The sequence below is a fragment of the Euprymna scolopes genome, chromosome 46 (genome assembly GCF_053919585.1).
Source record: "Euprymna scolopes isolate OS-2025 chromosome 46, ASM5391958v1, whole genome shotgun sequence".
Classification (NCBI taxonomy): Eukaryota; Metazoa; Mollusca; class Cephalopoda; order Sepiida; family Sepiolidae; genus Euprymna; species Euprymna scolopes.
The window spans coordinates 151,174,187-151,186,760 of NC_136527.1; the positions used below are offsets into that span (position 1 = coordinate 151,174,187).

The 12,574-nt window shown below is 32.4% G+C and overlaps 1 protein-coding gene across 1 annotated transcript in view; it reads right to left on the reverse strand.

The window, feature by feature from the left end:
- Nucleotides 1–12,574, reverse strand: part of LOC145270237 (uncharacterized) — a 108,725-nt gene that overhangs the window by 90,095 nt on the left and 6,056 nt on the right. The window contains exon 2 of the mRNA XM_080125872.1: nucleotides 4,198–7,017. Coding sequence (XP_079981998.1) covers nucleotides 4,198–4,878 — 681 coding nt within the window. The 5' untranslated portion in view covers nucleotides 4,879–7,017. The remainder of the gene's footprint in view (nucleotides 1–4,197; nucleotides 7,018–12,574) is intronic.

Consider the following 12,574-nt stretch of genomic DNA (forward strand, 5'->3'; position numbering starts at 1 on the left):
GGACCCTCTACACACGTCAAGAGCGCAGACTAAATGCCTTCCATCTGCACAATCTAAGAAATATCTTAGGCATTACATGGCAGGACCGCGTTCTGAACAAAGACGTTCTTGCCAAAGCAAATCTTCCAAGAATGTTGGCCCTCCTCTCCCAGAGACGTCTGCACTGGCTAGGGCACGTCGTCCGCATGTAGGATGGCTGAATCCCCAAAGACATCCTTTATGGCGAGCTCTTAGCAGGCAGTAGACCAACCGGTAGATCACTCCTCAGATGTTATGGTGTGTGCAAAAGGGACTTAAAATCCGGTAACATCAACCTTGTTGACCTTGAATCCTATGCTGCAGACTGTAACTCCTGGAGAGTCAAAGTTAAGAAATGCGTCCGGCTGAGCGAGGAGAGAAGAGATAAACAGTGGGAGGAGAAAATGGGGTAGACGCAAAAGGGCAGCATCAGCAGCAATCACAACAATAGTCGCCATCACTCATGACAACCTTCACGCACGATTCTCTATCCTCTATCTAGACGGAAGGACGCATGCAATAGAACAGGTGATTAACTCTGTTGGCGGCCTTGGTGCAGGTTGTAAGCATTCTAGCATTTATTAAGAAGCAGATTTTTTGCAGGAGTACATTTTACTAATAAATGCTTAGATTTCCTTGCTTTTCTTTCTATTACCTGCAATAATTGTCGTGTTAATCTGCAACTTGTGCTTGATGCCAAAACACTTCATGTATTTTACTCAAGAGACTTAAGATTGAATTTTTCATATATGCTAAGTCAGGGAAGGGAATGTGTGTGCTGATGAGGGAGTAGATTTATGTGTTTCAATCATTTTGGGTCTAAAGTTAATTTATTGCCAGAAAAATTAAGGAACCGTAGTAGACACGGGTGTGGCATATTTGCATATATTGTTTTTCCCTTTTATGATTTTGACATCATGGATTGTCGTTGTTCAATTAATATTGTTTAATAACAGTGTTTTACCAATTTTGTAGATATTTTTTCTATTACAAATAATCGCAATAGATCAAAGTGGGGCACTATATCATGTGCGTTTCATAATTAAAACCATCGCGGAGTACATTATAATATCATTTATAGTAATAAATTCTAGTAAATTTGTAAATACTAGATTTCTATTAAATCTCATATCATTTATGGTAATAAATTCCAGTAAGTTTGTAAATACTAGATTTCTGTTTAATCTCATGTTAATTTGAATATTTGGCATCTGAGTTGGTTTAAATCTTGACGTAATTCATGAAAAGCATGTGCTTTATTTGTTTCATGACCGATTTGAAGTATTGGCAGTTTATGATGAATCGAAAAGGTAATATCACTCTAAATGAGTAAACTACTGGAAGTTACTCTTTATAACAACCTGACTGCACTTGACTATGAGAAAATAAAATCCTACTAAAAATGTCACCTTGTAAAAACTTGAATTTATAAAGTCGTCAGATAGTATAAATAAGTGATTGACTCTCGTTTTTGTTTTGTCTATGCTCAAGTGTTTATTTATACAATATGGTTAAGTAGCAGAATTAATGACTCAAACATTTAGTCAGTAGAAGATTTATCGCATTGATTATCGCTTTAAGAATACATAATATAAGCTGTACATTTACAAGATTCATTTTCGCATGTTGATAGCAGGGGGTGTTATTTGTCAATATAAAAAGCCGAATGTTTTGTTTAATAATCTAATCAATGCTTAGGTTTGTCTGTTTCTTTTCACAAACCTCAATAAAAATCCTCTTAACACACTTCTTCCTGCAGACGAGAATTGTTTATAGATGGTGTATACAACCAAGCGAAGGAAGAGCATGTGTTGAAGAGCATGTGTGTGTATACATATATATATATATATATATATATATATATATACATATATATATATTTGCATATATATGTGTCAGGTTGTATAGCGTCAATGTAATTCTCTTCATAGATGTTTGCCTTTGGATGTGCGTAGAGTGTTCTCTCTTCTAGTTTGTAGTATATAGCGCCATTTTTGTAGGTATATACACACGTTAACAGTGTTCACAACCGCGGCAACTAATGTACGCGATATAATTATTTTAACATGACGAATTGAAATATTTGTCATTGTGGCAGGTAAGACAAAAGCAAAATATACCTTATATTTTACTCAGGTTACAAAGAGTATAACTGTACCCGAGTGAAACACAATAGCACCAAGTTATATTATAATATAGCTTTATTCCATGTCAATGACTTCCCTTAAAGTTGAACACATCATCTCTAGTAAGTTCATCTGCTTTCAGAGATTGCAGCAACAGAATCTCGATCCATGTCCGCTGTTCAATCTTGAGTTTAACTGACAAACTCTTGCTGACTTTCTTAGCAAGTGACTATGTGATGACTCGTTTCATTCTCTTACGTCACCAATTAAGTCATCTTATAGTTTACAGTAAAAAAAACTAATTGTAATAATTCTATTTTTGTTATCTTACATTCCAACATTTGTGTAAATTCTCTTTTGATTATTTTTGTATCATAATAAATTCCCATTGGTAATCAATCGAAATCAAGATTATAATTTTCTGCTCCTTTCTTTTACCCTTTTTTATTATATTTGTTAATACTTTATGCTACCAGAAATTTTGTAGAGTATTCATCACATTGCGATACATTCAAGATCTACTTGATGTGTTGCTTATTTTCTGATCATTTTGTTCTAGCTGAGAAAGAGCATCGTAGCGGATGCCAATCAATCACGTGTTATCTTATACATTACGTAGCGGATGCCAAGAAATCACGTGTTATCTTATAAATTACGAGAAATATTTGTTTAACATTCTAATGATCCCTTTAATCGCAATTGTATAAATATATGTAACTTAGTTTAAAATGTATATTTACAAATAGTTTTGGAATTTTCCTCAGTGTAAATTCTTTTACATAAAATTAAACTTTAATTCTCATATAATTTAGCATTTCGCCGTTATTTTCTATCAAAAAGAATATGACTTTTGTCAAGTGTTTGTATGGGCTAATATTTAATTTTCATTATGATTAAAATATATACCAGAATTTTTTGCTTTTGTACTTTTATTTGTTTTTCGCAAAGATTGGTCTTCTATGATTTGTGTCTAATTAATACTTGAGATTTTTATTAGCGTTTTTGCTGTCATAAAAATCTGTATAATATGTAAATATTTCAGAAACAACATCCTTTCTTTTTTTTACATAGTGTAGAATATTTTAAAATCTAAAATCAATATTTTTATATTTCAGAGACAATATCATTTTATCCAATTTCTTTTTTACATATTGTAGCATATTCTAAAACAAAAAATAATATTTTTATATTTCAGAGACAATTTTACCACATTTCTTTATTTCTATATATTGTAGAATATTCTAAAATCTAAAATAAATAATATTTATATATTTCAGAAGCAATTCTTTACTTTTACATATTGTAACATATTCTTAAATATAAAATAAATATTTATATATTTCAAAAACCATGTCGTTTTAACACAATCCTTTACTAAAATATATATTGTAGCATATTCTAGAACCTAAAAGCAATAATGTTTATATATTTCCGAGACAATGTCGTTTAAACGTGTAGATTCTTTACTTTTACATAATGTAACATATTCTAAAATCTTGTTGCATATTCTAGAACCTAAAATAAAAATATTTATATATTTCACAGACATATTATAATAATTTCGAATTATTTCATCCATCATGAATTATTTCACGTTTGTTTTATTTAAGCTCAAAATTATTATATGAAAAATGCAAACTTTTAGAATAAAGCTATGCACATAGTTTGCAGAAAAACAGTCTCCAATGATTTGCTTTTTCATGTGTATCGAAAAACTTAATAAATGATAACAAAAATCGTATCATAATAATAAATAGGTTTTCCCTTGTCTGAGTTCTCATATTGGACTGAAAATTTGATTCTTAAAACAAACATATCAGCATACTAAAAACAATGTTGATTTTCGTTTTTGTTAAATTTTCTTCCTTTGATGATTGTAATACTGAGTATGGAGCAGCCAAACATTGCTTTTATTTAAAACAGTCAAAAGCGCTCTTTGTTCCTTGTCTGAATCTCTTTTGCATTTGGTTCACTATTTGGTAGGTACGGTTTCAGGTTCTTCATCATAAGCCATGTGGCACCTATAATTATTCGTATGATTGATATCTCCCTAAGATTCCTCAGTATGAATTTTCATATGTTTAAGTAAAGTTGATTTTTTAGAACAGGAGAATGCACACAGCTCACAAGAATATGGCTTTTCACCAGTGTGAGTTCTCATATGTTTCACTAAATTTGATTTGTCAGAAAAAGAATGTCCACACACGTCACAAGCATGTGGCTTTTCTCCAGTGTGAGTTCTCATGTGTTTCTTTAACTTTGATTTTTCTGAAAAGGAATGCCCACACACGTCACAAGAATGTGGCTTTTCTCCAGTGTGGGTTCTCATATGAGTCAGTAACGTGGATTTATCAGAAAAGGAATGCCCACACACTTTACAACAATATGGTCTTTCTCCAGTGTGTATACTCATATGTCTCACTAGATTTGATTTTGCTGAACAGCAATACCCACACACTTCACAAGAATGTGGCTTTTCTCCAGTGTGAGTTCTCATATGTCTCACTAACTTCGATTTTTGTGAAAAACAATATCCACACACTTCACAAACATGTGGCTTTTCCCCAGTATGAATTTTCATATGTGCCACTAACGATGAATTTTTAGAACATGAATATCCACAAATATCACAAAAATGTGGCTTTTCCCCAGTGTGAGTTCGGATATGCCTCACTAAGTCTGATTTTTGAGAAAAGGAATATCCACAAACTTCACAAGAATGTTTCTTTCTCATTTTTTAAATTTTATTTTGTAATTTTACTTCTCAAAATAAAATTTCTCACTAAACTTGAGTTTGCAGATCATGAATATCCACGTACTATAAAAGAATGTGACCTTTTCAATTGTGAATTCTCATGTTTCATGAAAACTGAATATTCAGAACAAGTTTCATATATATCACTCTCTGTTTGGTCTCTCAGTTTTACTGAATTTCAGAACAAGAATTTCGCTAGTCTGGTGGACTATACAGTTTCATTGCTTTTATTTAAAACAGTTGAAAGCGCTCTTTGTTCTTTGTCTGAATCTCTTTTGCATTTGGTTCACTATTTGTTGGTAGGGTTTCAGGTTCTTCATCATAAGCCATGTGGCAGCTATAATAATTGGTATGACTGATATCTCCCTAAGATTCCTCAGTGTGAGTTTTCATATGCTTAAGTAAAGTTGATTTTTTAGAGCAGGAGAATGCACACACCTCACAAGAATATGGCTTTTCCCCAGTGTGAGTTCTCATATGTATCACTAAGCTCGATCTCCGTGAAAAAGAATATCCACACACTTCACGAGAATGTGGCTTTTCCCCAGTGTGAGTTCTCATATGTATCACTAACTTCGATTTTTGTGAAAAAGAATATGCACACACTTCACAAGAATATAGCTTTTCCCCAGTGTGAATTCTCATATGTATTACTAAGCTCGATTTTTGTGAAAAAGAATATCCAAACACTTCACAAAAATGTGGCTTTTCTCCAGTGTGAGTTCTCATATGTATCACTAACATCGATTTTTGTGAAAAACAATATCCACATACTTCACATGAATATGGCTTTTCCCCAGTGTGAATTCTCATATGTGTCACTAACGATGATATTTGAGAACAAGAATATCCACAAATATCACAAGAATGTGGCTTTTCCCCCGGTGTGAGTTCGGACATGCCTCACTAAGTCTGATTTTTGAGAAAAAGAATATCCACAAACTTTACAAGAATGTTGCTTTCTCATTTTTTAAATTTTATTTTGTAATTTTACTTCTCAAAAATCAGGTTTGCGTATGTCTCACTAAACTTGAGTTTGCAGATCATGAATATCCACGTACTATAAAAGAACATGACCTTTACCAGTGTGAATTCTCATGTTTCATAAAAACTGAATATTCAGAACAAGTTTCATATGTATCACTTTCTGTTTGGTCTCTAAGTTTTACTGAATTCCAGGACAAGAATTCATCTAGTCTTGTGGAGTATACAGTTTCGTACTATTACTTGAGGTAAAACCACTTGTAGAAGGTGCACCATTCCTCGTAAAAGCTAATATGGATTGGCCATAGTGAGGAGATCTTATTTGGGCTGCGAATACAAAATGTGGTTTTGAATATTTGGTCAGGGTTTACTTATATGGAAAATATCATCATGCCAGATTGTTCTGACAAACCCCTGTACAGAGAGACCTTAGACATTCGAGGACAGTGTCTAGTAGGCGTTCAAGTCCTCAAATGCCCCAGTAAACCGTATTTTTATGAGAAATACCCCCCACATATCCTCGTCGATCCCTTGAGTACCATTGTCTGGATCTGTTTGGCATTTGGTTCACTAGGAATATTAGTTAGATAGGACTTCTGCATCTTCTCCATGGTACCTATAATAACTTGTATGATTGATATCTCTGTAAGATTTTAGTTTTTCATACAATACATGAGACCTTGATATTTAGTCTGTTTCTCCATTTCAGCTCTGTTAAGACCTCCATCATTAAGGACATTCACTTCAACCAAGGTTGCGTCTCTCCTTCTGACTAATCCAATATAACTATGTCAGGTTTGATAGCAGCATTTTTAAGGTAGCTGTCTGCAGGGATCATATGGTCATAATATTTGATATATGTCATTTCCAACTGTTCTTTCAGTTTGATGTTCCCAGAACTTACTGGTACACTGGATGTTTATCATTTTACAGATAGTCGAGTGGATGTGGAGTGTGTGTTCTCAAATGTACGAGTAAACCGTATTTTAATGAAAAAATACCCATACATACACACAAATCTTCCAATGGATGTCGCTGTAGTCTCTCAAATGAAGTAATAAATGTTTATAGGTTAAAGTTTAAAAAAGTATACTCCATTGAAATTCAATAATAATAGGGTTTAATCAGGAACATCTGCAAAAAATGGTATAAATTCAATATTTTTAGTATTCGTATTCAAATATTTCAATTCTGTTTGTGTATTGTTGTCAATATGAATCAGTATTGATAATAATAATAGATTGAACTCGCAATTTAATTTTCAATCCACATGAAATATATTTAAAGAATTAACCAAATATTTTCTAACTTGACACAGAGCCAATCGATCAAGGTGTTGCTTAAGATATAATCTAGTTGACATTACATCTAGCATTGTTTTTATTTCATCATTACGAGAAGAAATACATTAATATTTATCTATACAATATTGCAATGTACATATATATACATATATATGTGTTTGTGAGTGTGTAAATGCACATTTTAATGTAACAATGATAGTAAATTAAAATAAGTCAATCAAAAGAATTCATACACGTTTTTGCTTCCTACAAACATATACATGTAAGTGATATATGACTTACATAGAAGTGATATATGAAATACATAGAAGTGATATATGAAATACATAGAAGTGATATATGACACACATAGAAATGATATATGACTTACATAGAAATGATATATGAAATACATAGAAGTGATATATGAAATACATAGAAATGATATATGACATACATAGAAGTGATATATTACATACATAGAAGTGATATATTACATACATAGAAGTGATATATGACATAAATATAAGTGATATATGAAATACATAGAAGTGATATATGCCTTACATAGAAGTGATATATGACATACATAGAAATGATATATGAAATACATAGAAATGATATATGACATACATAGAAGTGATATATGACATACATAGCAGTGATATATGAAATACATAGAAGCGATATATGAAATACATAGAAGCGATATATTAAATACATAGAAATGATATATGAAATACATAGAAATGATATATGACATACATAGAAATGATATATGAAATACATAAAAGTGATATATGACATACATAGAAATGATATATGAAATACATAGAAGTGATATATGAAATACATAGAAGTGATATATGAAATACATAGAAGTGATATATTAAATACATAGAAATGATATATGACATACATAGAAATGATATATGAAATACATAGAAATGATATATGACATACATAGAAATGATATATGACATACATAGAAATGATATATGACATACATAGAAGTGATATATGACATACATAGAAGTGATATATGAAATGCACAGAAATGATATATGAAATACATAGAAGTGGTATATTATATACATAGAAGTGGTATATGAAATACATAGAAGTGATATATTATATACATAGAAGTGGTATATGACATACATAGAAGTGATATATGAAGATGCAAAATAATAAAAATATATAGAAACATTTTCTTAATATATGCATGCTTAGTTGCCAAATTCTATGCACAGTGTACGAAGCATAAAAATGACTAAGTTCAGTAAACCCCCCTATTTAGCCTTAAAAGTCCCCAGAGGACGTCAAATTTTGGTGAAAATGAACAAACTGTGCAGTTTTATGCCTTTACATATGTAAATTTGAGTTCGGCACAATGCAAAAAGAAAATGAAATGACTAAATCTATCATTTTTCCAATCATTTAGCCATAAAAATCCCCAAGTTCAACACCATGCAAAACTGCTTAATACATGCAAATAATTTTGAACAAATATGGTAATATACTCCCAAAAATGAAGTGCTGTTATAAATCCAAAAAGAGCCCCTAGGGCACACACAAAAGTCATTAGGAAATATAAACAAACAAAATTATATAGAAATCAGTCACATCTTATCAAAAAGTTTTATAAAAATCCAAGGCATCAATTTTTTTTGAATAAGCACAAAAGTGCCCATTTTAGCCATTTTTACCCGAAACACCCCCCCCCTTCCAGAGGGAGGCAACTGGAGTTTTCCCGGAAAATCCGTACTGTTTCTGTTTTAATCATATCATTTCTAATATTAGCGCAAAATTTCAAAAAATTCCAAGGCGTAGATTTTTTTAGAAATGTGCGAACAGACGAATGGGCAAGGGTGAATTTACAGGTCCACCTTGCTTTTACTGGGGAACAAAAATATCCGTTCGCACTTAATTCATCTGAATGTAAAAATTATTTTTAACGAAGGGCGTCTAACTTATCTTAAATATTTAAATATTAGCAAGACAAAATATGTAGGCGTTCAGCATGAATGAAAACACCATCATATTATTCTTAAAATAATACTACTAACTAAAAAAAATAACTTTGATATATTGCCTGGGCTAATTGTTTCATTAAAAACACATAAATCAATTAACTCACATTTTATAATTTTTCCATAATTCTTGGATATGTTACTAATTTCGATGGGAAAGTGGTTTTGATCAGGATTCCTAACCCAAATCGACCATTTTGAATCTTGGGAAAGGTTATGCAGTTGTACCAAGGAGAGGATGGCTTGGTGAGATCTGTGCAGGTAACGCGTGAGGATGGGTCCCTGCAGGTGCACTCGTTGAAAAACCTTTACCCACTGGAGTAAGGACCAAGAAAGTCCTACATATACAGGGTGACCATGACCAGGAAGAGCACACCTCCCTTGATACGGCATCTGAGGTTCAACCTGCAGGGGGAGAACATGTTGGGAATTACCCAGTGTGCAGTTTACCCGACGATGGGAGTCCCATGGTATGCTGCGACAGATGCGATGACCAGTTTCATTTTTCATGCATAGGCCTAAGTCAATTTCAACTAGGGGAAGAAAATTTGTATTGCCCCTTCTGCCTTCAAGAGAGCACTTCCACAGAGGAGGATTTGCCTTCCCCGCAGCCTGATTGGCACGGTTTAGAACCATCTCTGGTGGACGAGGAGCAAGATTGCATTTGTCCAGGATGTGGGAATACGGATGATGGAGTGGCAATGATTGGCTGCGATGGTTATGGTTAGTGCTTCCATCATCCCCCTCCTGAAGAGGACAGCTGGCATTGTTATAATTGCCAAAAACAAGATTGAAAAAAAAAATATTCTTGTTCGTTTGATTTTTTTTTCTGAAGATGGGAGAGTAGAGGAAATAATTCTTTACCTCTGACAACAGAAAGTTGCTTGTTTCCTTTCTTTTATGAGGGTTTTTTCACGTGCACCTGATTTTTCCTTATGTGGGCCAATGCATTTTACTATTTAAGGCTGTTTTTTTGTGAGTACTGATCCACTAGGTGTATCAGAATTTTTGTAGGAATTTTTGACACCCCTAACACGAATAAAATATAAAAAAAGCTCGTAATTTCTCTGTTAAAAGTGGGTTGTTTATTTTCTTTATGGATTATACTTCCAAAATAAACTATTAAAGTTGTTTTAAAAGTAATAGAAATATTTTTAAAAAAAAGTAATGAATTTTCCGAACTCAATATTTTTCAATTTTTAAACTTTAAAAATCTATCAAAATTTTTCTATTGATTCTATTTTTACGATATTTTCAGGGTCAATGTGAATTTTTATGTTCTTTCCAATAAACCGAATATAATATTTTAGACAAACGTTTTTTTATTCACGCCCCCCCATTTTCAAGTGTCTATTAAAAAGTAAATAATTAATTTAGTCACTGTAAAGTAAATAATTAATTTACTCACAAATTGAAGAGAAAAGGTCAATAAATATATATTCAAATTTAAAACAAAAAAAAACGTAGTGTTTTTTAGAATTTTACCTGTAAAGTTTGAAGTTTAAAACCCTTTTTTTAACAACGTTATTTGTTTTTTCTTTTCTTTTTAATGGAACCTTGGTCCTTGCTCCTTTAATTGAAAAAAAAATTAGGGATTGAATTACATTTTTCGAGGAGTTATAAGCTTGGAAAGACAGGGGATCGAATAATTTACACCTCCCATTTTGAAATGTCTATTAAAAAGTAAATAATTAATTTATGTACTAAAGTCTTATATATCACAAATTGAAGAGAAAAGGTCAATAAATAATATATTCAAATTTAAAACAAAAAAAAGTACTGTTTTTTAGAAATTTACCTGTAAAGTCAGAAGTTTAAAACTTTTTTTTTTTAAATGAAACCTTGGTCCTTGCTCCTTTAATTGAAAAAAAAATTAGGGCTTGACTTACATTTTTCGAGGAGTTATAAGCTTGGAAAGATGGGATGGAATTATTCACTATTTTCACGAAATTTCTGACACACCTACTGATCCACTAACACAAATTTATTAACTAAAGGACTTTGTGGTCGCAACAGACCAATCTGTTGCAACGTCTACAATCTTTCAGGGACTGTATCCTGGGAATTCGCCATAAATACATATTTGTTAAAAGTGGCCTAATAACCTTTCTAAAATCCAAAATATTGGATTAAACATAAAAATCAAGATTAAATCTCAAGCGACTTCGTCGAATGTAAACAGGAAAATTATTTTTGAAAATCTTTCAGCAATTAAATTCGAAAATGCATGTTTTTTACGCTCAATAAAACGAACTTTGAATAAATTTATTGTGTTTACTATAGGAAACATTATTATTTTCTCAGAAGTCACAAAACTTTTAGTTAAATAAGCATATTTTGGACAAAAACTAAATATCAGATGGAAAATATATAATCATATGTTTTTTTTTTTTTTTTTTTTTTTTTTTTACAAAGGCATCACCACATTATCAAGGCCCAGATGCCACTCAAGGATAAGGGTTAAAGAGTGTACAGTAGAAGTTGGTCAATATAGTAATCATTAGTAATGAAAATTTGGTAAATTTAATAACTTATATGGAACGGCTCATCAAGAACTTATTTACCTTAGACTTGAACACAACCATATTGTAGTCAGCCGGAAAGCAGGAAAACGGAAGACAATTCCACAGGCGTGCAGTTCTAAGAAAGAAGCTTTGTTCATGGAATCTATGTTTAGGTTTAGGCACAGATAAAGAGTGGGGGAAATTATTGATAGTGTTTACAGCTAGACGAGTGTTTCTTGCGAAAGTTTGGCGAGGGGGGACCATAGATTGAAGCTCAGTTGAACACTTTCCATGAAAATAACGATACATCAGAGACAAACTCGCAACATCTCTTCTGTGAGATAGAGGTTGTAAGGAGGAGAAAAGGACATCTCCTACGAGGCTACGAAGTCTATTTTGAACTCTATCAAGGCAGGACAAGTCCTTTCTAGCAGCTCCTGCCCAGATGTGGCAACAATATTCCATCCTTGGACGTACCTGGCTCTTATATAGATAGAGAATAGCATCAGCAGTGAGATATCTACTGGATCGATAGAAAGATCCCACCATTTTTCCAGCGGCCTTGGCAACAGATTTGATATACGTGTTCCATTTAAGATCAGGAGTAATGGTCAAGCCCAGAAGCTTGTCAAAACTTGAGGCCTCCTGAAGACGAGAGCCATTCATTTCAATTGATGACAAATGTGGATTAAAATGTTGATGATGTAAAGAGAGAAGCTTGGTTTTAGATGCATTAAAAGTAACCAGCCACTCCTTTCCCCATTGTACTACATGCTCAAGATCAGAGGAGAGAGAATTGGAGAGTACTTGCTCGTTTACTGTCTTAGATGTGGTACCATAAATGGTAGTGTCGTCAGCATAAATGTCTACA